The sequence below is a fragment of the Neovison vison genome, chromosome 6 (genome assembly GCF_020171115.1).
Source record: "Neovison vison isolate M4711 chromosome 6, ASM_NN_V1, whole genome shotgun sequence".
In the NCBI taxonomy this organism is placed as follows: Eukaryota; Metazoa; Chordata; class Mammalia; order Carnivora; family Mustelidae; genus Neogale; species Neogale vison.
The window spans coordinates 158,578,221-158,604,514 of record NC_058096.1 but is presented as its reverse complement, the minus strand read 5'-3'; the positions used below and the strand labels follow the sequence as shown (position 1 = coordinate 158,604,514).

The following is a 26,294-nucleotide window of genomic DNA, read 5'->3' as shown; positions in this document are numbered from 1 at the left end:
CAGAGAAGCTCACCCAGCTGTCCACACCCATCTACCTCTGTTTTCAGCCATTAATATAAAGAAACAACCAAGAAAAAAAGAGAAACAACCAAGAAACACAGATACTGAAGAAAATCCCTTGACATGAAGGTAAAGCAATAAAAGAGGAGGCCAACCAATTCTAGGGGAAGAAGGAACTCAATAAAGGAAAGAAATACTGTTTTTAAAAACAGAATATAATATTCTTAGAAATATCTATTATAATATCACATCCATAACAGGAAGTGGCAAATATGAATAGGAAACTTCCAGAAATAATAAAGAACCATTCTCTATATGTAAAAATAAAGCTAATATTGAGGTACCTGGGTGACTCAATTGGTTAAGCACCTGATTCCTCGTTTTGACTCAGGTCATGATCTCATGGTTGTAGGATCCTGTCCCAAGTCAGGCTCTGTGCTCAAGCAGAAGTCTGCTTGAATTCTCTTTCTCCCTGTGTGTCTGCCTCTTCCCCTGTACTCTCTCCTTCTCCCTCCCTCTCAAAATAAATAAACTATTCTAAAAAATAAGGCTATGCTATTATTTTTCATTTATTTATTTTCAGCATAACAGTATCATTTTTTCACCACACCCAGTGCTCCATGCAATCCGTGCCCTCTATAATACCCACCGCCTGGTACCCCAACCTCCCACCCCCCCGCCACTTCAAACCCCTCAGATTGTTTTTCAGAGTCCATAGTCTCTCATGATTCACCTCCCCTTCCAATTTACCCCAACCCCCTTCTCTCTAACTCCCCATGTCCTCCATGCTTTTTGTTATGCTCCATAAATAAGTGAAACCATATGATAATTGACTCCCTCTGCTTGACTTATTTCACTCAGCATAATCTCTTCCAGTCCCGTCCATGTTGCTACAAAAGTTGGGTATTCATCCTTTCTGATGGAGGCATAATACTCCATAGTGTATATGGACCACATCTTCCTTATCCATTCATCTGTTGAAGGGCATCTTGGTTCTTTCCACAGTTTGGCGACCATGGCCATTGCTGCTATAAACATTGGGGCCCTTCTTTTCACTACATCTGTATCTTTGGGGTAAATACCCAGGAGTGCAATGGCAGGGTCATAGGGAAGTTCTATTTTTAATTTCTTGAGGAATCTCCACACTGTTCTCCAAAGAGGCTGCACCAACTTGCATTCCCACCAACAGTGGAAGAGGGTTCCCCTTTCTCCACATCCTCTCCATCCTGTCTTGCTAATTTTGGCCATTCTAACTGGTGTAAGGTGATATCTCAATGTAGTTTCAATTTGAATCTCCCTGAGGGCTAGTGATGATGAACATTTTTTCATGTGTCTGATAGCCATTTGTATTTCTTGATTGGAGAAGTGTCTGTTCATATCTTCTGCCCATTTTTTGATATGATTGTCTGTTTTGTGTGTGTTGAGTTTGAGGAGTTCATTATAGATCCTGGATATCAACCTTTTGTCTGTACTGTCATTTGCAAATATCTTCTCCCATTCCGTGGGTTGCCTCTTTGTTTTCTTGACTGTTTCCTTTGCTGTGCAGAAGCTTTTGATTTTGATGAAGTCCCAAAAGTTCATCTTCACTTTTGTTTCCTTTGTCTTTGGACACATATCTTGAAAGAAGTTGCTGTGGCTGATATCAAAGAGATTACTGCCTATGTTCTCCTCTAGGATTCTGATGGATTCCTGTCTCACATTGAGGTCTTTTATCCATTTTGAGTTTATCTCTGTGTATGGTGTAAGAGAATGGTCGAGTTTCATTCTTCTACATATAGCTGTCCAGTTTTCCCAGCACCATTTATTGAAGAGACTGTCTTTTTTCCACTGTATATTTTTTCCTGTTTTGTCAAAGATTAATTGACCATAGAGTTGAGGGTCCATATCTGGGCTCTCTACTCTGTTCAACTGGTCTATGTGTCTGTTTTTATGCTAGTACCATGCTGTCTTGCTGATCACAGCTTTGTAGTAAGGCTTGAAATCGGGTAACGTGATGCCCCCAGTTTTATTTTTGTTTTTCAGCATTTCCTTAGCGATTCAGGGTCTCTTCTGATTCCATACAAATTTTAGGATTATTTGCTCCAGCTCTTTGAAGAATACCGGTGGAACTTTGTTCGGAATAGCATTAAAAGTATAGATTGCTCTAGGCAGTATAGACATTTTAACAATGTTTATTCTTCCAATCCAAGAGCTATATTATTTTTTCACATACAACATGGAAATAGTATTTGTTTTGAATGTATAACAAAACTATTTTCTTGGGTGGGAAGAACTGAGAAAAAGTCATGTTTATTTTACTTCTATTTATTTTAGGATTATTTGTGTAAATGAAAAACTATCACTTGTGAATCTGAATTGTCATCTTCTTTTTTTCCCCCCCTCTCCTTCCCCACTCAACCCGTTCACTCTTAATTATAGGCCAGGAGACATGATTACTCTTCTAGAAGACACCAATGAAGACTGGTGGAAAGTAAGTATTCCTCTTTCTTAAAAAAAAAGAAAAAGAAAACAAACAAAACAAAGAATCACTTGGTAACTGTAATTACAACAAATGAAACAATTGTGGACTCATGTCTCCTTTTTCCTTCCAGGGGAAAATTCAAGACAGGATTGGCTTCTTTCCGGCCAACTTTGTTCAGAGAGTACAACAAAATGAGAAGATCTTTAGATGTGTTAGGACCTTCCTCGGGTGTAAAGAACAGGGGCAGATGACACTGAAGGAGAATCAGGTGAGTAAAGCATGCAAGCACATACCAGGTACCACCAAAACAGAGGAAAAAATCACTAACAAACATAATGGCACCCTTAAATCTGAATGAATGGGGTCATAGTCCAAGTGTTCATTTTGAGAAAAGAGAATACTCACTCTGGTGGTATTATGTAGTGTAGCAGAATCTAAACCTGCAAAACCAGAATGTTCAGAAACTCATTTAGTGCTATGTGTTCATAAGAGGAAATATACATAACGTTATGGCAGCAGGGTAAGGGCATCTATCTGGGGCTGGTCCCTTTTCTCTGATGATTGCTAGTCTCTGATGTGGACACCTACTCCAGTTTTGGTTCTGTGCTGGTCTGCACAAATGCATGGTTAATTCTTTGTACTCTCTTAGGAATACTTTGTTATTACTTCCTGAGGGTTCCACAGTTCATTGCATTTGCCTCCAGTCACAGCAACCCTTCTAAATAAGGTCTCCTTGTCCAGACTCCCAAGTTTCTCCCTTTTCACTAGAATCCAAGACACCTTCACATTGCTGCATAAAACATAATCAGGACAGAGGTAACTACGGATTATCTCACACCAGTGCCTGGATGTAAATCTAGGACAGGACAGAGGTAACTACGGATTATCTCACACCAGTGCCTCAAGTAAATCTAGAGGTGTCTGGCACCATCTTGCTCTAGAGCCATGTTGAATGTGAGGGTCAACATGCAACAGCAAATGAATGGTGCTGTCAGTTTCCTAAGAAGTGAGGAATGAACTCCTTCCATATGTATGTCTTTAAGCTCCTTGCTTCTTGATCCCCCATCTCACTCTTGGAATGCTGACAGACACAAAGTGACAAGACACACAAAGCTCAGCTCTTTGTCCTAACTCTGCCTCTCTTTGCCTTCTTCCAGCAGAGAGAGGGCTTCCTACTGCCCCTACTTCTCTGACTCCCAACTTCCCTCATGGGAGATCCTGTATCCTCACTATAAAGTAAAAATAATACGTGAAGACCTCCACATTTGCTCTTGGTGTATTTGGGGATGATTTGAGAAATCAGACACTAGAAATTTCTTCAGTCTCCTAATAAACTTTCACCATTAACTCTAATTTCCAGTTTTGGAAGCCAAAGCCTTACCTTTCTTTCTGTATCCACTTTTGGTCTGGTAATTCTAATATTTCCTGAGGCAATTTATGCCTCTAGTTGGAAATGATGAGGCTCACCCTACAAAGAAGTGAATGAAAATGAAAAAGAAATGAAGAATGTATTAGTAATTTTAATACTATCCCAAGGTGCCTGGGTGGCTCAGTTGGTTAGGCAGCTGTCTTCAGCTCAGATCATGATCTCAGGGTCCTGGGATCGAGACCCCCACATTGGGCTCCCTGCTCAGCAGGGAGTTTGTTTCTCCCTCTGCCCCTCCCCCCAGTCATATGCTATTTCTCTCTCTCTCTCAAGTAAATAAATAAATACAATCTTTAAAAGAATAATAATATTAATTTTAATACTATCCCAGTTCGATAGCATTGCCCAAAAGACATCTTGAATGTCATTTTGCAATTGCCTACAAAGACAGTTTCTAAGTCCCATAAGACTTTATATTATTTTATATTTACCTTACTTTATATCTGATTTAAAATTTTAAAAAATTGGTTTACCTAACTTGATCAACAATTTTATGTGCCACACATAGTGCCAAATACTTGATCATCTTCAAACTAACAAGTATACTCTCAAAGAATAATGATTTACCTTTTCTTTACAACTGTTTAAAAGAAAAATCTTTATATCTAGCCCCTGGTTCACAGAGAAGGAAAGAACAAATTAATACAGTCTGGACATAGCCACAGTGATAATTATCACAAGGATCATCATTATTTTTACTAATTATTTATGTCATATATATATTTATAGAGCATATATACCTACAACATTTTACTTGAGATCCCACACATGTCCTATGAATTTTTTGAATAATTAATCACTATTTATATTTTATAAATAATGAAACAAAAGCTCATAAAGGTTATATCCCTTGCTCAAGGGGACAAAAACCTGGTAAGTAGCTAGGCTGGAACTTTTTTTTAAGATTTTATTCTGGGAGAGACAGAGTAGCAGGCTCTGCTGGGAAGGGAGTCCAACATGGGGCTTGATCCCAGCACCCTGAAATCATGACCTGAGCAGAAGACAGACACTTAACCATCTGACCCACACAGGCACCCTTAGGCTGGAACTTAAACATAGGTCTGCAAACTCCAAGCCAAAATGCTTTCCACATGCCCTGGACAAGGTGGCACCAACTTTGAGCTATACAGCACCATTTGCATAGTTTGGCTCCCAGGGAAGGGAATGTCATTAAGGCAAGTATCCTGGGACCAGAGAACTCCTTAGAAACAGTCTTACTCCTGTAAGTGCCCTATTGGGTTATCTTTCATCTCAGGCAACGGAATCATCCTCATCACACTGAGACCCCAGCTCTAATGCCACACACACCCCACACAGCAAATGGTCACTTTTCCCAGCTGGGTTCCATGCCAGGGCTTCTCCAAGTGTACCCAACTGTATCCTCCCTGTTGCAAAAATTTGGAAAGTCTTTTGAATGAAATAAATTCAAGAAGGATATCCATCTTTATTGGCAGAGTGTCAATAATTTTGTTGGCATGTTTGATTTTTCCCTCAAAATAATCGTATGCTTCCTCACTTGAAATTGAACATTGTCTTTATGTTGTTAACATACAAGTCAGTGAAAGCAGAAGGCAAATTAAAGTTTGCTCAACTTGATCAATTTCCAGAAGCAGAACATCAACTCAGTGACTCCTACCAATTCCTTGACTGTTAGCCTCCAAAATTGTCTTTTCTGGAAATGGGCTCTCACCTATCTTCTCCACTCCCATGGCTGAAGTATGATGGTCTTCCAGGATGGGGTGGGTGGGGGAGAGGCATACAACCCAATCTCTTCAATTAGACATGCTCAAGACATAACACAGCATTTCAGCCTGAACCAAATGAATCCGCCCATGATCCTTTTAAAAAGTTCCATAATCCCCGGTGTTTGTCTAGCATGGTGTTTCTGAGAGTGTGGTTTGAACCACCTGAATCATAATCACCTGGGAGCTTGTGGAAAATGCAGATTCCTGGACTCCATCCCAGACCTGTGGAAGCAGATCTTCTCAGGGCAAAGGCAAAGAATCTCCCTCTTTACAAACTCCTCAGGATCAAAGCTGAAGTTTGAGAATGACCTTCACTTCCATTCTCTCACTTTCAAATTCCATGTAGTCCTGTAGCTACTGAAGACATTTTTATGTCCAATTACATGTGGGTCAACAAAGGCACTGAGGTCTCTAGCCCTACACAAATTCTTTATTTTCCATCTTTGGCATCAACATGGCAACCAGTTTTGGAAAAACGTCAGCCACTTAAGAGAAAATGTACATTTTAAAGATCTATTATTGTGGACATTGCTGCTATGAACACTGAGGTACAGATGGCCCTTTTTTTCACTACATCTGTATCTTTAGGGTAAATACCCAGTAGTGCAATTGCAGGGTCATAGGGTAGCTCTATTTTTAATTTTTTGAGGAATCTGCACACTGTTTTTCAAAGTGGCTGTACCAACTTGCATTCCCACCAACAGTATAAGAGGGTTCCCCTTTCTTCACATCCTCTCCAACATTTGTTGTTTCCTGTCCTGTTAATAAGTCAAGCAGAGAAAGTCAATTATCATATGGTTTCACTTACTTGTGGAGCATAAGGAATAACATGGAGGACATTAGAAGAAGGAAAGGAAAAGTGAATTGGGGTATATCAGAGGGGGAGATGTAAGATGAGAGACTGTGGATTCTGAGAAACAAACTGAGGGTTTTGGAGGGGAGGGGGATGGGGTTTAGGTGAGCCTGGTGGTGGGTATTAAGGAGGGCATGTATTGGATGGAGCACTGGGTCTGGTACATAAACAATGAATCTTGGAACATGAAAAAAAAATAAATAAAATTAAGATGTTAAAAAAAGAGAGCATCTTAAAAATAAATAAATAAAAATAAAGATATATTATTAAGAATTTTTTTTTAATTTGGCTCCAAATCACTTAATGTCCTAAATTAGTTTAGGTGTAAAATTTCAAAACATATTGATCAAAATGAGGAGAGCTTAACCTAGTAGCATACCCCGTGTGATTTTGGCAAAGTCACTTCTGAATGTCAGAGTTCTTATCTGTAAAGTCGGCATAGTTACACCTACCTCTTGACATGGGTAAGGGTGAAACATGATCCCCTGTGTAAAATGCCAGCACTGTGCCTGACCACCGTCCAATGCATAGCAAGTTCCCCATGCAGCCGGCACCATCTAGAGTGAGTTCCAGATTCATCTGCAATGGCCAGCACTGCCTAAAATTACCTAGTAAACCTCAGAAAATAGCCAGTATGGTATTTGCAACTCTAAAAATATGGACAAATGCTCTTTAACAGGGAAATAGAAGAAATTCAATTCTGAAAACAAATGCAATGCATCTCTTTGATCAAATCACATTTCTGCCTCTGGGGTTAATTTGTTTCATAATGATTATATTATTTTTTCACAGAGCTCTTATTTCCAAAGAGAATCAAGTTATCCTTTCGTTGTGAACACAACTAGAGTTTGCACTAATGCCAAAGTTTGTTTTATTTTTAAAATCTAAAAAATATTCTTATTAAACCATAAAAGTATTTCTTGAAATTCATCCATAGTTCTGCCATCCCAATAGAACTGTTTTTATTGATTCTTTGTATTATGTTGAAGCTTTTAAAGAAAAATAGGCAAATTATTTTTAGATTACTAAACTGAAATGTATTTATTGTGGAGAAATTTGAAAATTACAAAAAATATATAAAGAAGAAAATAAAAATAGCAGGTAACTCAAGCATCAAGTTATTATTGACAAAAACAATTTGGTATATTTTCTACCAAACTTTTCTTATAATTAATATTTTGGTGTACCATATTCTATTTAGTGTTCTGAGTTTGTTTTTTTTTTTTAACTTACTCATTAAATGTTTCTCAAAACAGTTTTTATCAGTTCTCTAACATTTTATCACATTCATTAGGGTTTGGCAAACCATGGCATATTGACCTATGTTCAAACGTGGTCCTGTTTTAAAACAGAGTTTATTGAAACAAAGCTATATTCATTCATATGTGTATCATCTGAAGCTACTTTCACACTAGAACAGCTGAGTTGAGTGGTTGCAACAAAGACCATATGGCCTGCAGAGCCAAAAATATTTACTATTTTCTTCTTTACAGAAAACGTTTGTCAGCCCCTAGTCTGGATGTAGAAGAATGCATTTCAGTATTCTCCTGTTGTTAGATATTCCATTTTAATTTTTTAATTTTATTTTTATTTAACTTTTTAAACTATTGATAATGCAACAAACATGTTTAAACCAAAATCTTTTCTCCATAACTCTGATTACATCCTTATGATAGACATTAGAATTTATAGAAAAACAGATAAAAGATTTTTACAGTTCTTGATGCATATGACCAAATTGCTTCTAAAAAATGTGTGACAATTTCTACCCACATATGTTATTGATTTCAGAGGTACAGGTCTGTGATTCATCAGTCTTATATAATATGCAGGGCTCATTACATCACATGCGCTCCTTGATGTCCATCACCCCTTTACTCCATCCCTCCATCCTTTTCCCTTCCAGAAACCCTCAGTTTGTTTCCAGTGATTAAGAGTCTCTTATTGTTTGTCTCCTTCTCTGGTTTTGTCTTGTTTTATTTTTCCTCTCTTCCCCCATGACCCCCTCTAATTTTAACCTCTTGATTGAGTTCGACTCCATCACTCTCCGCTTCCTCCTGAGAGAACATTTTCAGATAGTGCCCCAATTCCTTTAATATTCTGAAGTTTCAATCCAGTCTGCCACTGCTTCTAACATAGATTGAACTGAATGTGCATTGCCTGTAGTGTTTTCTTCTCCACCAACCCCCTTCTGCCCATAGAATGTTTACTTTGCCTCTCTTCACATCCTCTCTCCACCTGGAGATTCTCTCCTTAAAACGTCAAGGCTGAGTCTTCCTTCAACCTGTGGCATTCAAGAATAACTTATTCTTTCATACATATGCACGTATTGCCCACAGTATTTTTTAGTGTTTGATAGTAATAGTTTTGATCCTTTCGCCTTGTGGTAGGCAGAACAACAGCCCCATGTCCTCATCCCCAAAACTGAATGTGACCTCTCATGGCAAGAAGGACTCTGCAGATGTGGTGAAGTCAAGGATGGTGAGATGGGGAATTATTCTGGATTGTCCAGGTGGGCCCAGTGTCATCACAGTTCCTTAGAACAAGAAGACAAGAGGGCCAGAGTCAGAGAAGTAAATGTGAGGATAGAAGCTGAAGTCAGAAAGAGAGAGAGAGAGATTTGAAGATACTATGCTGTTGACCTTGCAGATGGAGGAAGGATCCAGGAGCCAGGGAATGCCTCTTAGAAGCTGAAGGTAAGGAAACAGATTCTCTGGCAGCCCAGCCTTCACCTTCACATTTAAGGACTTCTGATTTCCCAAACTGCAAGATAACTTTGTGTCATTTTAAGCCATCAATTTAGTGATAATTTGTTACAGAAACCATAGGACACTAATCCAGATTTCGTACAAAAGGGACTTTACAGATGTGATTAAGATTATGGACCTTGTAATAGGGATATATCCTAGATTGTGTGGGCTGGCTAGCTCCAGTCAGTTTCAAGAGCCTTGTGTGCAAAGCCCTCCAATTTGAGCCCTTAAAAGCAGTGAGATATATCCAGCTGGAGTCAAAGAGAGATAGCAGGAGACAGAAGAAAGGTAGATGAGAGAGAGATTAAATGTGAGAAGGACTCAAACTACACTTACTGGATCTCAAGATACAGAAAGGGACCACAAGTCAAGGACTGCAGGCAGCCTCTAGAAGCTGAGGATGATCCCTGACTCAGCAAGGAAACCAAAACTGGACTTCAGTCCTACAACCTTAAGGAACTGGATTCGACAGCCTAAATGAGCCTGAAATTAATCCTCTCTTAGAGAAAAAGAAGTAGGAAGGAGGGATAAAGAATAAGCCCTGTTGACTCATTGATTTTGGCCTTATGAATCCCAGAGCAGAGAAAACTAGCCAAGCCCACCAGACATCAGACCTACAGAAATCTAATGTAATAAACTGGTTTGTTTAAAGGCACTGAGTTTGTGGTAATTTGTTACAACAGCAGAAGCTGTTACACATCTAAGGTTACTCAAATTGAGTCAACCTCCTAAGGTGGATTTTACTCACATAATGAGAGGCCTGGATACAGGGAAGTTCTGGGATTCATAATTCAACAGCTTGATTCCATGGTCAGAGAACAAGATTCTTCCAACCTGATGCTCTGCCATCCTTGAAATACTAGCCACCTTTTCTAGTGGTCACAGATGACTGCAGCCACCCCAAGAATCCCTTCCAGATGAAGAAAGAAATTTTCTTCTTAATGTATCTCTTTTAAGAGGAAAACACACTACCTCAGAACTCCCCATGCTGTTTCATTAGCTAGAACCAGGTCCCATGAGAATCACTAGCAAGGAGAACAAAACAGATTCAGACAATTAGGATTCACCCAAGTCATGTAGGGTAAGGATGGACAACAGAACAAAAGTCAGGGCTCTGCTGCATGGGAAAAGAACAGATTAACACCATTGACATTAACCAACAGTGTCTAATGCAAATGATTTACTTATCCTAGAACAAGGAATGATTGGTGCAGAGTGGAGGGTTCCCAGCTGAAAGATGAGTGGACCAGAGTTGGTCCAACTCCGCGCTCATTCACGGGTTTTCATGTATCCTCAGCTGGGGGAGCAGATAATTATGATGGCTCTTACACTAAATTCTGTTATCTAAGAGGCCTTTATCCACTGTTGGTCTGCAGGGTCAAATTAGGATTTGCTACTGCCTTGCTTTTTTCCTCAACATTCTCAGCTCTGGAACACGTGTAAAGCTATCTCCTCCTTTATGCAAGACCCCATGGTCTTTCTGTCTCCATTCCCACCCACTGTTTTATCTGATGAGGTCTCACCTCCCAGGAGACACTGGTGTCACCTAATGTGCCCCTACTTCCTGTCATTTCCTCTTCTTAGAGTACCACTCCAATAAATGCATCAATAAATGTAGAAAGAGAGGTATTAATTAGGACAAGGAAAAGACGTATTTTGCCCACATTAGAAAGTAGAGCCCGTAGTAGTAAGGGAAAAGTGGCTGCCCAGCTTTCTGTTCTGGGCAGTTGCAGAATCTCTGTGGCCTAGGCAGAACTTGGAGGAGGAGCTATCTTTCAGCCTTGAATATTCATCCTAAATCCAACAGTACAACTTGCTTCAGGCATCAGCTGAGTTCTCTACAACTCAGTGGTTGTAAAGAAGTGCCTGTCAGCCTCCAAATGGCTGCCAATCCCAGTGCTCAGGACATTCCACCCTCTCTGTCCCATCTCCTCATAGGTACTTTGAGGGAAGACTGAGTCCAGAGCACTAGGCAAGAAATCCTTTCAAATAAAATGACTGCTCATCTGTTTTAAGTTGCAGTCCAGTTGAATGTTAATGAGTTGAGAGGCAAGGCCAGGGAAACCTTAGATGTTATTAGCAGATGTGCTCCCCAAAGTGGGTTAGATTGTAGGACTTAAGCTAGGCAAGACCATGAAGGGACTGAGCCAAGAGGGGCACTTAACTGGCAGGGAGCAGAATTAGAGACAACATAGGAGAAGAAGCAGAGGGCTAGGGAGTAGGTCAATAGCAAGATATCAAGTAGAGACAAGAATGGGGAAAAATCTAGTCTACTCCCATAGGAGTAGGGGGAGTGACAGGAGGAGAGTGGTAAAGCCATAAACACAGAAACCAGAGCAAAAACATGGGTGAATGGAGATATCATTAATAACAAACACTAAGTGGTATGGCTGAGTGTCTCAATCAGTTGAGTAGCTGACTTGGGTAAGCTCAGGTCACAATCTCAGGTCACGATCTCAGGGTTTCATCTCGGGTCACAATCTCAGGGTCCTGGGATTGGAGCCCTCGTAGGGCTCCACGCTCAGTGAGGAATCTCTCTCTACCTCTGCTGCTCCCTACCCCCCACCACCCACAAGTGTATGCATGCTCCCTCATCTCTCAAAACAAATTAATCAATTAAAGAATCAAAAGTCTAAGTGATGCCCAGGGGCTGGCAGTATCCAGGCTGCATGTCTAAGTAAGCACTAGGCTACTGGAGATGCTCTGTTGAGTATGGTGGGTGCTAGTGCTCTGTATGTGCTGTACTCACCTCGGTACTGAGATGTCCAGACCATCCCTTCTGCACACATGGTGTCCACCAGGCAGTCGGCAATGCTGTCAGCAAGCAGAGTGGACAGGCCAAGATTTGTCAGCAATGGGAAGTCTTCAGAAGTCTGGCTGGCAAGAGAGTGAGAGGGAAAGAGGAAGGAAGGAAGAGAGGGAAAGAGGGAGGAAGGAGAGAGGGAAAAAGGATATCAGGTAACAGGAGAAGAAGAGAGAGGAGAAGTCTGGCTGGCAAGAGAGTGAGAGGGAAAGAGGAAGGAAGGAAGAGAGGGAAAGAGGGAGGAAGGAGAGAGGGAAAAAGGATATCAGGTAACAAGAGGAGAAGAAGGGAGAGGAGAGGACAGGAAAGGAAAAAGAACCAGTTTATATAAATCTTCCTTCCTCTACTGAAAATCGTCTAACACCCAACTGTTGGTTGGTACCAGTAGTCATCTCTGCCTTTTTCCCATTTGGCAGAGCCCTGATTTTTGTTCTCTTGTCCGTGTACCTCCCATGACTCAGGTGAATCCTAATTGAATTAATTCTTGCTGGTGATGTTTTCAGTGGTTGGCCAGTGCCCCAGTTCCAGTCAAAGAGATAGGTCAGAAGGTCAGCAAAGGGACCCTTTTCGTCATGAGTTCATTCATTCAAAAACTGTTAATGATTTATATTGTCAGTTTACTAAATAATCAGGGATTAAAACACACAAGGCCCTTGCACTCATCACACATGTAATTACTCACGAAATATCTCTCCTTCCAGTTCTGCCCAATAAGCTTCATGAAAGCTGGCATCTGCCTTTATTTCCCAGCTTCTGGAGTGGTAGCTAGCACATAGTGGCCTCTCAATAAAAACTTGGAAAATGAGTGAATGAATGAATGAATGAATGAATACAGAAAGTAGGGATTCAAGGGACCTCAGACACTTGGAGGTATCTCTCACATGGCTTGGCCAGTAAAACATTTGCTGGCATAATCAACTGTCTACTTTATCTGGAGCTGAGGAATTTCCTTGGATGTGGGACTTTTCAGTGCAAAGACTGAGAACATCCCAGGCAAACCAAGACAAGTTGGTCACCCTATTTGTGGCCCTGCGAAGCAAAGGAGTTCTGCCTTTCCCTCACCTCCCACCCTCCTCTACCCGTAATCTTCTGGGCTCATCTTTCCACTTCATCTTGAAAGGAAATGTTTCCAACCTTTTTATCGCTTGCTAAAATGGCAGGTTCTCAAGCCTAGAGAGTGATGTATTTGTACCATCAGAAATTTAAATCCTAGACTCTTCATTTCTAGGAAGAGTACAGCTGCTGAAACCTATTTTCAACCCTTTGTATTCATCTTTTTCGACTTCCTTTAGCTTCCTCATCTGTTTCCCCATTGTCTGCCCCCGAGACTATCCAAGCAGTGCGTGGTGGGTACAGAACTCCTCGTCCTTTGGAAGGTCTCCCCAAATCAAATCACTGCAGGGATGCCAACTAGGTGCAGAAGAAATAAGTACATGCAACAAAGTACAAACATTTGTGCATCTTGGCCTCCTATTTTTGAGACACCTTCAAACAACTCTTCCATTGCCTCTACCAAGCACTGTTTCTCTTCCACACTGAAATCTTGAGAAAGAAAAAGGGAAGATAAAGGTATGGGGTATATATGGACATGCATCTGAACTGTCAGTGGGCTTCTGCTAGAGAGACTGAAATTTACTACTAATGTAAATCAGGAAAACTGTGAAAATGACCCAAAAAACTAATGGAGACCCCAGACTGCAGTCATTTTTTTGTTTGTTTGCTTTATGACTTAGGCTAATGGCATAAGGCTCTGAGCTCTGGCCAGAATTTCCATTTTCTGATTTCTTGCCCAGTGTTCTCCATATTTGACATCAACATGATACAACATCTGTGTGTATATACATCATCAAACTATTTTCATGTTCATTTCTTTATTTAAATATTTCAATTGGAAATTTTTAAATAAGCATCTAGAACAAATCTGAACAAGAGATCAGGTTTAAAGATTTCACTGATGTGGATTGGTTGGTCTAATAGTAAGGATTGTTGAATTTCAGGCATATTTCAACAATGAAGAAAATTCTGTCTTTGTCATGGTTTTAAAGGTAAATCGTGCTCTCAAGGCATTTTTATGGGTTCTTTTTAAGACATATACTCCCTGCCATCACTAGGCTCCCTTGTCTGTGGTGTTTCTGGCATGGTAATTACAGGTCTTAGCTTTTGAAAATCAGGTGGTTCACTTTCCCTTTGGCAGCCATCTTGCCCATCATGTTCTAGCAGGATCTAACATGGCCCCAAGGCTATTTCTTTCTCACAGCTCACCTCTGGCCTTCAGGAAATAGTCACCACATCTTCTGTTCTTACAGATCAACTCCTTTTTACTTCCCCATCTGAGCTTCTTTCCAGTCAAGCTTATCATAGAGTTAGGTTTCTGAAACTTGAACCAGAAACCAGTCCCTTGTGTATCCTAAGCGCTGGGAGTCACAAATGAAGCTCAGCTCTTCTCCCAACCCCTTCACTAGGTGGGTGCACCCATCTCCTGGTTGCTGTGTTGATGGACAACTCACAGCTGTCCCTTATCCAGATACTGCCCTTCTGTGGACCAAGAGCTGCCTCACCTGACAGGTCACACCTCTCACACCCAAGTCAGCCAGTGGCCAATGACTGACATGGGGCCCAAGTAGCCAGACCCCTTGCCTCAAGGTGGGACCACTCCTCGGCCCACTTCATACTCCAGAGCTCCCTGTGGAATCAGCCTGAGGCTCACCTCCAACTGAGTCCTCACCCTTGCTCAGCTCCTTCCCTGCCCCCTGCTTCCCTCACTTCCCACCTCCTGAGAGCACACCCTCAACAAGCCACTTCACAAGGATTCATGCCTCAGGCTCTGTTTCTAGGGACTCTAACCTAAGATCTAACCTACCACGCATGGAAGCAGGTCAGGTGGGTAAAACTCACAGCACTTTGCAAAAAATTCTTATTCCCATCTGACTCTCTCCACCCTTCAGCCTTTCAGTGGTAAATGGTAGTGATGATGACAAGGGCATACAAACAGATTTTTAACCACTTTCTTGTTCAGTCCTACACAGCTGGGCAAGAGGAGGTGTTAGCGTCTGTTTGCTTTGCTAGGGGCCAGGAATGGAATAGCTTCCTTTGACTTCCTGTTATCATATGTATAAATTTCCAAACACATGTCAGGGGCCTGCTGAATGGTAGCTATTAGTCTGTATCTTTAAAATAAAGTATTGAGGACTCATTGTGTGCCACATGCTAGGTTCTCTTGTGAGCATTATATCGTTCTGTCCTCACAGTGACTCTTCAGGGGGACACAATCTGATTAACCCCGTTTTATTGATCCTCATTTGTAAAACTTCATTCCTAAAACTCAGAAAACATTCAGCACCTAGGCCTATTTCCAAACCCAGGTTCTGCCTAATATTTACTCAACCTTTTCCTTACAGAGCCAGCCTCCCCCCTCCAACACCCCACTATTTGAAACTGCTCTCCCTTTTCCGATTTGGTGCTCCTGGCCTCAGTCCACTGTGATTCAAGCAGCTCCTAATTTCTTCCTTGTTGACACTTTGATGTTTCTCCTTCCTTGGCATTCAGATCTGCGTGGCTTCCGAAGAGGAGCAAGATGGCTTTATCAGAGTCCTCAGTGGAAAGAAGAGAGGCCTAGTCCCCCTGGATGTCCTAGAAAACATCTGATTGCTGGCCCCTCCTGCTTTAGCAGTGGCCGGACTCTGCTGCGATGCCTCGTCTCACACTGTGTCCACGCAGAGGAGCTGCCACACTGACCCACCCTCTCCCCTGGGAAACAGTGAGACAAGACTCATGGGTCTGAGGCTGGAGTATCAGCCACAGACAGAGGGTGCATCTCACAGCATTGCCGGGCTGCCCAAGGTGAGGGCGAGGCTGCCCAAGGTGGGGAGCTGAGCGCCATGCAGGCGGCGGCTGAGGCAGGGTGGCAGCCACAGCTGTCCTTGAGGACTCACCTCGTCCCCGTCCATGTGATGTAAGTTAGCCTACTGGAGGGTGCTCCAGCCTGCAGTGTGGGCCCAGTGCGAGACTGGGATCCCCATGGCCAAGTGTGATTCTGGTTCCAGACGTGTGTCCCCAGCAATGGCCCCTCCTCATCGCATTTGCGGTTCTCTGCAGAGCATCAGGAAGTCCTGATCCCCAGCTCCCGACATGCCAGGGCTCCCCGCAGCCCCCCTTGCTTTGTGATTGCACTGTCTCTTCTGTCCTCCAATGGAGTCCTGGGGGTGCTGTGAGATGGGAAGGCTGAGCTGGTGGCACTAGCCACCGGGACCTGATCTGCCCAAAGGTGACCAATAGGCAGCCACTGCTGCTCTTCTGGTTACAGAAGTGACAGAGGAGGACACAAGGCACAGGTACAGAGAACAAAGTGGGAGTAAGGTGGGGCAGAGAGCCCGATTTACTGCAGATTATGCAGCCCCTTCGGTTAGGAAAGCATTCTCTGCGGAGGTGAACCTGGGGAAGAGAATGGGGCAAAAAGTCTCAGTGATGAGCCCATTTCATTTCATGTCCTTGGTACTGTGGGCAGCATTTTCCGTCAGGCCATCCTGGAGGACCCCCTTTTGGAGGCTGAGCCCACCTTGCAAAGAACCAGAAACATGGCGGAGAACCAATATCATCTTGAGACAAGTAGCCAAATCAAAATCCATTCTTCTTTAGGGCAGTCTACTATACCCTAGCAGATATAACATGGAGACGAATCCTTAGTGCTTCATCCCTCAGAAAGAGAGGAACTTGTGTCCCATCTATCATCAGGAGGGGAGTCTCTCTTACTCTATACTTGTACTAATGTTTACAAGCATTCAGTATACTGTGATGCCTTCCCCCGCAAGCCTCCTCCTAGCAGCCAAACTTGCATTACTTATTAATATGGTTAAACATCAATTCACAATGACCTTGGAATCAATGTACGCTCCATTTATTTTGTGACAGAGCAATAAAAGCTTTAGAACAATTGGTTTTTAAAAGACCTAAGTGGGTGCATCTTAAGCATGTGAGCATTATTTCCCACACCCTAGTATTCATAGTCTCCACTTATTTCTTTTGTTACTGGTCAGCATGATGGTGGGAGCTGAGACGGGGGAGCTGCTAGTTTCACAGCCGTCTGGATGCCTTACTATCATTTTAAGGCCGGCATCCAGAATTTCCTCCCTCTCTGGTACAACCTGAAAAACTGAGTGTACAGAGCCAAGATGGGTTCTCCGAGAACCAGGGCGGATAGTATGACTGCCATTCTCTAAAATGGAATGCCAGAGGACAAACCCTCTCTGCCTCTAATTCAGTACTCCATTGAATAAAGATAACACAGTGGCTGGAAGGAGCATAGAAAATGTGTGTCCTGATCTCTTCTTTCTGGTGCGTATCCATGGAAGCCTTTGGGTCCAGTGGTGTCAGATCCTAGACAAATTTAACTTGCAATAAAAAGTCAGTTTGCCTTTGGAAACTGAATATAAGGGGGCTGCCGTAGCCAGCCAGCAAGGTGGTCCCTGCGTCCTAATAGTCTTGCCTTTGTATAGCCCACTCCCACATTGAATCAGTACTGGTCTAATATGGCCAATAAGATAGAGCAGAAGTCATACTGCATGACATCTGAGGCTAGGCCAAAGAAGTCCTTGCAGCTTCTCCCTTGCTCTCTGGGAACACTTGCCCTTGGAACCCTGAGCCACCTAATCTGAGACCACCATGGGGGAGAGGTGCAATGGACAGACCACATGTGTCTGCAGCTGGGATCCCGGACATCACAGAACAACAACCATCCCTGCTGGACCTACCCAAGTGATAACTTTACAAACAAAATAAATGTGATTTGGTGGTTTTTAAGTCATTAAGTTTTGGAGTGATTTGTTTTACAGAAACATGTCACAAGCAGGGACTCATAATTTGAGCCAAAGTTAGGAGGAAAAAACACACCTTCTGCACAATGAGGCCCAAAAGTTTTGACATACATCAAGTATTGGTGGACAGTGAGCCCTCCCAATGCAAGATAGCTAGCATTCCTGAAAGATCTCAGGTCATGCAGATAGCAGAGACAAGGCTGGTCCTCAGTGCAGGTTGCCACGGATATTCACACACACACACACACCCAGACTTGAGGACCCACAGCAGTTATTCTCCTCCTACCTGTCTGCAGAAATGGCAAGAACAAGGACAGCTGTGACTTACCAAAGTCCTGAAGGTTTCCAAGACTCACAAAATGGCTGGGAGAAGATCCAGAGTTTGGGAATGGGGATGAGATGATGGGGAGACAGATTCTAGAGAGGGGGCAGGGAAGGAGAGGAAGTGCTAATATGAAGGAAAAAAAGGGAGTCCAGAGGGGTATTCATAGTGTGAGAAAACAGCCTGATGACCCTTCCTGCCCCTGCCTGCAGCCAAGGGAGGGTGCATATCTAACTGAACCAGGGACGACGCTGTGCCCTGTGCCCCACAAGCAGTGCTGTAGGACTTGGATTCTAACAAGATGAATTTGAAGTGAAGGACTGATTAAAGCTTCCTCAGGGTCTCAGGAGGTAAAGAATACAACTTGTTTTACCCCATTACTAGCAGACAACCAAGACACATTTAGTGTGGCCCTGGGGGGCAAAGAGAGCCCATGTGTAGATGTTCAGCTGACTGCTAGTAGGGTTGATTTCACAGAGAACCTTCCTCTTCACCTCTACACACCAAACACACATACACACACACTCCCATTGAGAAGAAGAGTCCAGCATCCGGGTTATATTTTTAAAACAACCAGTGAGATGGTACGTGGTTGGCGCTTATTAGAACTAATGTTCTTTTTATTAAAGGAAGAAAAAAATCAATGGGAAGATCACAGTACATGTAAACAGTCTGGTGCTGAATACTGTTAAAAGGTCAAAAAGCAGCATGGAGGTCCAAAAGCTGGTCCAGGTCACTGGTTACTCCAAGGAGAGGAGGGTCAGGAAGGAAACCTACTGGTTAGCCTTAGCCTAGAACCAGGCCCAGCCAGCTATGAAAAAAAAGGGGGGAGGTTGTGTGCTCAAATAGCTTAGATTTAAATAAAATAAACCAGGCTTCTTTACTCAGGACTTCCCATAGACTTTAATTTCTGAATTTTCACAGTAAATCGGTAAAATGGGATTTTTTTAAGACTTTTATTTGTCAGAGAGAGAGAGAGAGAGAGAGAAGCTGGCTCCCTGCTGAGCAAAAAGCCCAATGCAGGACTTGATCCTACGACCCTGGGAGAGTTACCTGAGCCAAAGGCAGATGCTTAACTGACTGAGCCACCCAGGCACCCAGGCATCCCTATAAAAGGGGATTTAGATCCATGGAACACCTATTAGGACTGACTATTCCAAGGCACATAATTTGGAAAATGCAGTGATAGAGAATTCTTATATAATATTGGATCCATCTAATACCTTCTCTCTCTTCCTATATCTCACTAAGATACCCAGGAAATACTGAAAAGGACAAAAGTGCATAATCATAGTAAAAATGGAGGCTGAAAGACAATCTACTCTGGAATCAGTATTTAGGGAGTAGGAGAAAGTGGGATCTGTGTCCCCAAGGGGTGAAAATCTCAGGAAGAAGATCAGCTTTTTCATGCTCTAATGGCTTCAGCAAGTACTGACCAGCAGGGCATAGGCTGGTATAAAACTGGGAGTAAAAGAAAGTTCAGCATTGCCCAAAATAGCCTCCCCAGGAAACCAAGTGAGCAGGTGCGTTCCACAGCTTTAACACAAAACAAAAATCCTTACTAACAACTTGGACCAAAAAAAAAAAATTTTAAACTGGTTTAATGATATCCTGAAAACGGTCTCTTAGATTTTGCTGAGTTGTTATTCTGTTGTGTGTTTTGTAGAACACCTGGTGTTTTTGACTCTTAGAACATGTGTTTTTTTCTTAGCCTCCAATAAAGAGTTTTAAATAGTCCTCAATCTTTCCCTGAGTAATAGAAATGTAATTAACTACACCTCAAAACATGAACAAGATAATAGCAATTTACTTTATAGTTCCTTTTTAAAAATGAAAAAGTAGCAGACTTTTTTATCATATCACCATCAAGCTTAAACAGCTGTTGAACATCTTTCCTGTTTTCATGCAAGTTAGGGTGTACTGAAATCCTGAAAATATACCCTAGGAAAGTACAATACCTATTTCCCAGAAAAATGGTGGATACTCTTTAGATTTCCTCCACTGGCCTCATTTACTCAGATTCTCAGGTTACACTAGACCTCATCTGTTTTTATCATGGCAGTATTTTTCTTTAACTTCTCTTTTAAACAAGTTTCCTAAAAAGTGTTTGCTTAGTTTACTTTCATTATTTACTAAGGTTAAAAAAAATCACCTAAGGTTATGACTTTTCCTCTGAGTTCAGGTTGGACCATATGAAAGTGATCCCAATTTCATTCATTTCTAAATACTTTGTATCTAGAGTTTTGATTTTTTTTCTCTTAGATTTTTATTTAGTGTGTGTGTGATTAGTTATGCATTGTGGTCAGAAAATATGATCCACAGGGTTTCTGTTTTGAGGAAATCAATTGGCATTTTGTGCTCTAATACATGAGTAATCTTTAGAAATGTCCAATGGATACTGGTAAAAAAGAGAAGTCACATGTGCAGTATACAAAGTTTAATATGTATCTACTAAATAAACAAAGTGTTCAGGTCATCTGTGTTCTCATTTATATTTACTAATATGCTCTCTCAAAGACAAGGAAGTCAAAAGCAAGCAACAGTAGACTGAAACAAGAGACATCTTGCAAAGAGACCTCCAGTTGCCTGTTTGGTGCCAGCCTTTGGAGGAAGGAAATGCTCTTCACCACAGCTTCCCCTTTTACACATAGGTTGAGTCACTGAAGTCAGTTCTTAAGTAAATATTATCTTTAACTCCCTGGAGTAAACTGTAAAGGACCCACTTTTACGTGAAGAGGTTCCAAAAATATTCTTGGAAAACTTTAATATTGGTTCAGAGAGTTTTGCTAGGAAAAAAAAAATTACAGTGAAATCAGCAGTCACTATTGGGCTAAGACCTCAGCCTCTCCAGTGTGTGCCACCCACGGGACCGGAAAGGGTGAAATTCACCTCATAAACTGATGAAATGTATTCATACCTAGGAGTCTAAATCCCAACATGGTGAGTCACAAGCTGCTGGTTTCAAATACGCATTTTCTTCAGTCATTAGATGGTTGTCCTGTTTGCAGTGAACTCAACAAATACTTGTTGGAGTCTACCGGGAACGACTGTCGTCAAACAAGCAATACTGAAAATGTGTAATTAGTGGTACAATAGAGGAAGAACAGTGAACCACAAGAATATGCTGCAACTATGCTGCTTCCATCAGGACCAGGGTCTATAAAAGTTCAAACCTCTCACGCCAAAAACATCCTGGCTTTCCAAAAGGCGATTTTAGACTAAAAGTGCTAAAGCTGCTTTTCTGCCCTGTCTTTTATAACTTACCAATACTTGAAGCACTCTAGTTCCACTAGAATTTATGGATGATGAAGGAGGAGGACATTTTAAGGAGATAAGTTAGGTTAACCTTAAAGAGTAAAACTGCCAGTTATTTTACCATCAAAAATGAATTTATTCGGAAACAGCAGAGAATTGCAACCCCAGACGAACAAGCTACAGCACGCGCGCGCGCACACACACACACACACACACACACACACACACACACACGACTGCTCTTTTATAGAAGAAGGTGATGTTGGGGGGTGGGGGGAAGAGGCTCTAATAAACAAGAAGTCCATTGGAGGAAACTGGGAGGTCTAAGTATAGTGGCTTTTCATTGGCTATCTATCATCATCATGACGATCTCTCATTGGCTGAGCCATTGTTATCAGGGTAGGAGGAAGCTTTCCTCTTGCTGGGATACTATTGTAGCATCCAGGTGCAAGATTCTGGCTCTTCCTATTGGGGCTGCGACTGATGAGGAGCGTAGGGCATGATGGCTTTCCCTGATGACCTCCCAACACCATTCTAAATAAGATTTTCTTTTACTAATTTTCTCAGGTGAATCAATATGTTATAAAAGTGAGCCAATTCTTTTTAATTTTTTAGTATGTCTACAGCAGCCTGTTCCCTTCAGGCTCTAGTGTAGCACGTTTGTGCAGTATTAGCAGTATTAGCAGGAGATTGGGTGGGAGAGAGGGAGGCTGGTAAGGAGGAGGGAAGAGGGTTGGGTGAGCACATGGTGCGGTGATAGAAGGAGGAGGCTGCTTATTCATCTATGCCACCTCTTGTCCCAAAGAGCATTTACGTTCTTGATCTCATCTCCAGAGAAATGCCCCAAGGAGAGAAAGCCATCAGGTAAAACCTCATCCATCCCACATCAATCTTGATGTCTAGGACCTTAGGAAAAATATTTCAAAGAATAATAACTTTTTAAACATCTTCAAAATGGGAACACAATAGAGATTTCTCCACAACAGGGGAAACAAGGTTTTTTTTGTTTGTTTTGGGGTTTTTTGTTTTTTGTTTTTTTTTTTTAAATCACAGGTCCTGTGATTCGGGCCAGATTTCTACCATATACATGATGAACCTCACAGGAGTCTTCTTTCTATAGAGAGACAATGAAACCGTTTGCCCTAGTGCTGTAGTTACTCTTTCCTCTTTCAATCACAGGAAAGAAAAGGTAAAATCTTAAGTATTCAGAAATCGGTTTTATAGAATCCGTAACTCTTACAGACATGCGATATTAAAACCATAAAATTCAACATAATGAAGCAGTGTAAGGCAAGTCCTTTTGAGCCAGTGCTGGAAATAAAGAAAACCATGGGCTCTGGGGACCAGGAAATGTTACCTTGAACACAGGAAGATCAGCCATCCAAGGAGTATCATGTACTCTGTGCAAAGGGCATTGGATCAGTGAGTGCACCAGGACTTGGCCAGAAGGGAAGAAGCTGGAACAGATGAGATTCCAGTTGGGGCACTCTGTAGAGTAGGGACGGAGCAGCAGCAGGAACTAAAGGCTCATGAGCAAAGGAGGAGAGCCTTGTTGGCTATATTTCTCAGAATTCTGCTGGCAAGATCTGTGTTGGCAGAGGAAAGAAATTCTTTACAAGCCCTAAGAGTATGAGACCTTCAGGAATGAACTGAAGTAACAACAGATTGATATTAACCTGACTTTTAGAAAAAGTAGATCCCGATAGCTATAAGACTTTACTTTTTTTTTGCTCCTGGAGCCTGCAAGCTGGACCCGCACTGAGCCTCCTTGAACTTAAAGAAGAGAGCCATTGGGCCCTACTCCAATAAGACCCACTGAGGACTTTCAGCCTCCACACTGTAAAATAATAACTTTGTATTGTTTAAGCCTCTAAGTTTGCATCACCTGTTTCAGCACCAAGAGGAAACATATGACATCACACTGCCGCTGGAGAAGGTGGAGAAAAGATGGGGAAAATCTAACTGAATGTCATTGTTGCACCTTAAGAACATTGCCAAGGGGGACCAAAACCTGCAAACACAGATCAGGAACAAAGAAAAAGCTACCAAAACTCAGAAAAAGCCAACCAAAGAGAATAGGAAAAATGCAATTGGAAGGTAGTAACACTCAACCAGTGTGGGAAGCTATTATTGCCTTTCCTGGATAGTAACAGAATGAACTAACCTCTGGGAATGAGAAAAGTAAAAAATGGCTTAGTTTGGCCAGTAAGAGTGCATCCAAGTACACACACACACACACACTCAGATTTAATTAATATTATGCTGTAATACAGATTTAAGCAGTTATAGATTCTTTGATCCAGTTTGTTAGTTTCAAAGCTTTTCCTTACCCATTTTTTACACATGAAGCAGAGTCTCATTGTCCAGGTCTCTGGAAGAGGCCCCCTGGACCTCTCTTTTCTTGCAGCTGACTTCAATCCCTTCCTCCTCCACAGTCCGCATCACCATCACTACCCCAGACTCAGTCCCGCCAGAAAAAAATCCAGCCTCCTTAAGGAAATAATACCTTTCTTGTATGTTGTAAATTTCATAGCATCAGGAGATGAATGTGAAGGATTTTCCCCACTCCCAGTTTCTATCTTCCCCAGAGGGGAAGGGTGGATTTTGGTCTCAGTGACCTCAGGCTTTGTGTGATAAGGAGGTAACAGGAGCAAAGGTGAGTTTGCCTTGATAAGGAAATGGTTAGATGATGGAAACTTCACTCACAGCTCTGATTTGTTTTTCAGATGCACTTTATATCTCAAGACAGATCAATCTTGAATGCAGTAATAAGTAATTTATAAAGCATGAGGAAAGGAGATGTCTAATCAAAAATGGAATCTTGCCATTTGCGACAACATGGATGGAACTAGAGCGTATCATGCTTAGCGAAATAAGTCAAGCGGAGAAAGACAACTATCATATGATCTCCCTGATATGAGGGAGTGGTGATGCAACATGGGGGCTTAAGTGGGTAGGAGAAGAATCCATGAAACAAGATGGGATAGGGAGGGAGACAAACCATAAGTGACTCTTAATCTCACAAAACAAACTGTGGGTTGCTGGGGGGAGGGGGGTTGGGAGAAGGGGGGTAGGGTTATGGACATTGTGGAGGGTATGTGCTTTTGGGTAAATTGGAAGGGGAGATGAACCATGAGAGACTATGGACTCTGAAAAACAATCTGAGGGGTTTGAAGTGGCGGGGGGGTGGGAGGTTGGGGTACCAGGTGGTGGGTATTATAGAGGGCACAGCTTGCATGGAGCACTGGGTGTGGTGAAAAAATAATGAATACTGTTTTTCTGAAAATAAATAAATTGGGAAAAAAAATAAATAAATAAAAAATAATTTTTAAAAAAATGGAATTGTGGAAAATAAGAAGAATATAACACAATTGGGGTGAGTCAGGCAGATGAAAAAATCCTAGGAGGGTTATGAGACATCATAAAATGTGGGTGATACCAATATTCTGTAAAGGTTGGGATGAAAACAATTGGTGCTAGGAGAGATGAAATGGAAGGGAAGACACTTCTAGGAGCGAGAGAGGGGGAAGGCTACAGATGAGGGAGGCCCATGCCTGAGTGGCAGAGCCTGGAGCCATATAGGGAAACAACAAGGGCCATGCAGCAAGGTCAGCCAACCTGCTTGGTAGCTTCATCCTGGCATCCTGTGTTCACAGCTCCTCCACCATTGCAAAGTCTTTTTTGGTGGTGGTTCTTTTCAGAGACAATCTCAAAGCCAGAATCATCTTCCTAACGCATCACTTTGATCCTGTTGCTTCCCTGCTCAAAACCCCCCAGTGGCTCTCCACCCCTCCAAACCGTCCCCAACCCCATCTCAGTCTACAGAAGCAAGAGCAGCTCCTACAGTGGAGTCGTCTCTGATGGCCCCAGACCAACCTCACTACTCCTGAAACTGCACAGCCCTGACCAGATCCACTCGATTGGCATCCATCCCGTCTCATTCAACTGCTGGTAAATTTTAAAGTTTATTTCAGTAAATAGACTCTACACCCCTTGAGGGCAGAATGCTAGGCTGGATCGCCCTGGAAAAGGAAAACACTCTCTTTGTGGTAGTTCAGGATACCATGGAGTCATTACTCTTCCCCAGCCTGTCCGTCATGACCAGCCCACTGCCTCACCTCTTAGCATATCTGAGACATGACACTGGATGACCATGACCTCTGCCTAGCAGGTTGGATTAGTCAGAAAATGCCCAAGATAGAGATCAAAGTGGAGACCTGGACTAGAGCTTGGGTTTTGTCCCGTCCCTTGACAGGGAAGGCAGCTGCAGCCCCAGTCACAAGGTAAATGTGTCGTGTTGCTGATCTGTCCCCACCTCCAGACAACTCAAAGGGCACTTGTTCACAGGGCTGCCTCCACAGCCCTGTATTGAGTGTACAGAGGAAGTCTGTGTCATGCATTAATGGTAAGACTGGCATTAGTGCCCAGAAGAGGAAACTGTGAGCCTTTCACCCAGATATTCCCACAAATTGTCCCAGGCCTCCTGCAGTGTCGTGACAGGTGGGGGCTCTGTGCTCAGACTGGTTGTTCCCATCTGGGTCAGTACCTCTCAGTTGGGTGAACTTATAGCCCATTTCCTCAATTTTGAAATAAATACCATATAATGCCCATCTCATGAGACTGTTTAGAGAATTAAATAGGAAGATCTTAGCAGAGGTTACAGTACATAGTAAATATTCAGTCAAATGTATCTATAAATGTATCTATAAATATACCTCATACATGCGGTAAGGATAACCTCCCTGAATCTACTACCCATTTAACTGATTGCTCTCTAGCTCTCTATGCCTTCCCAAAACTTCCTACCTCATCTGCTTTGTAAACTAGATGCTTGCTGGTCTCTCTGTCTCTCTCTGCCTAGATTGTAAG

General features: G+C 42.2%; 1 protein-coding gene across 1 annotated transcript in view; it reads left to right on the top strand.

Moving 5' to 3' along the window:
* Window positions 1-17,838, top strand: part of STAC (SH3 and cysteine rich domain) — a 146,533-nt gene extending 128,695 nt beyond the window's left edge. Inside the window, exons 9-11 of the mRNA XM_044252731.1 lie at window positions 2,419-2,470; window positions 2,592-2,729; window positions 15,585-17,838. Coding sequence (XP_044108666.1) covers window positions 2,419-2,470; window positions 2,592-2,729; window positions 15,585-15,683 — 289 coding nt within the window. The 3' untranslated portion in view covers window positions 15,684-17,838. The remainder of the gene's footprint in view (window positions 1-2,418; window positions 2,471-2,591; window positions 2,730-15,584) is intronic.
* Window positions 17,839-26,294: the final 8,456 nt, after the last annotated feature.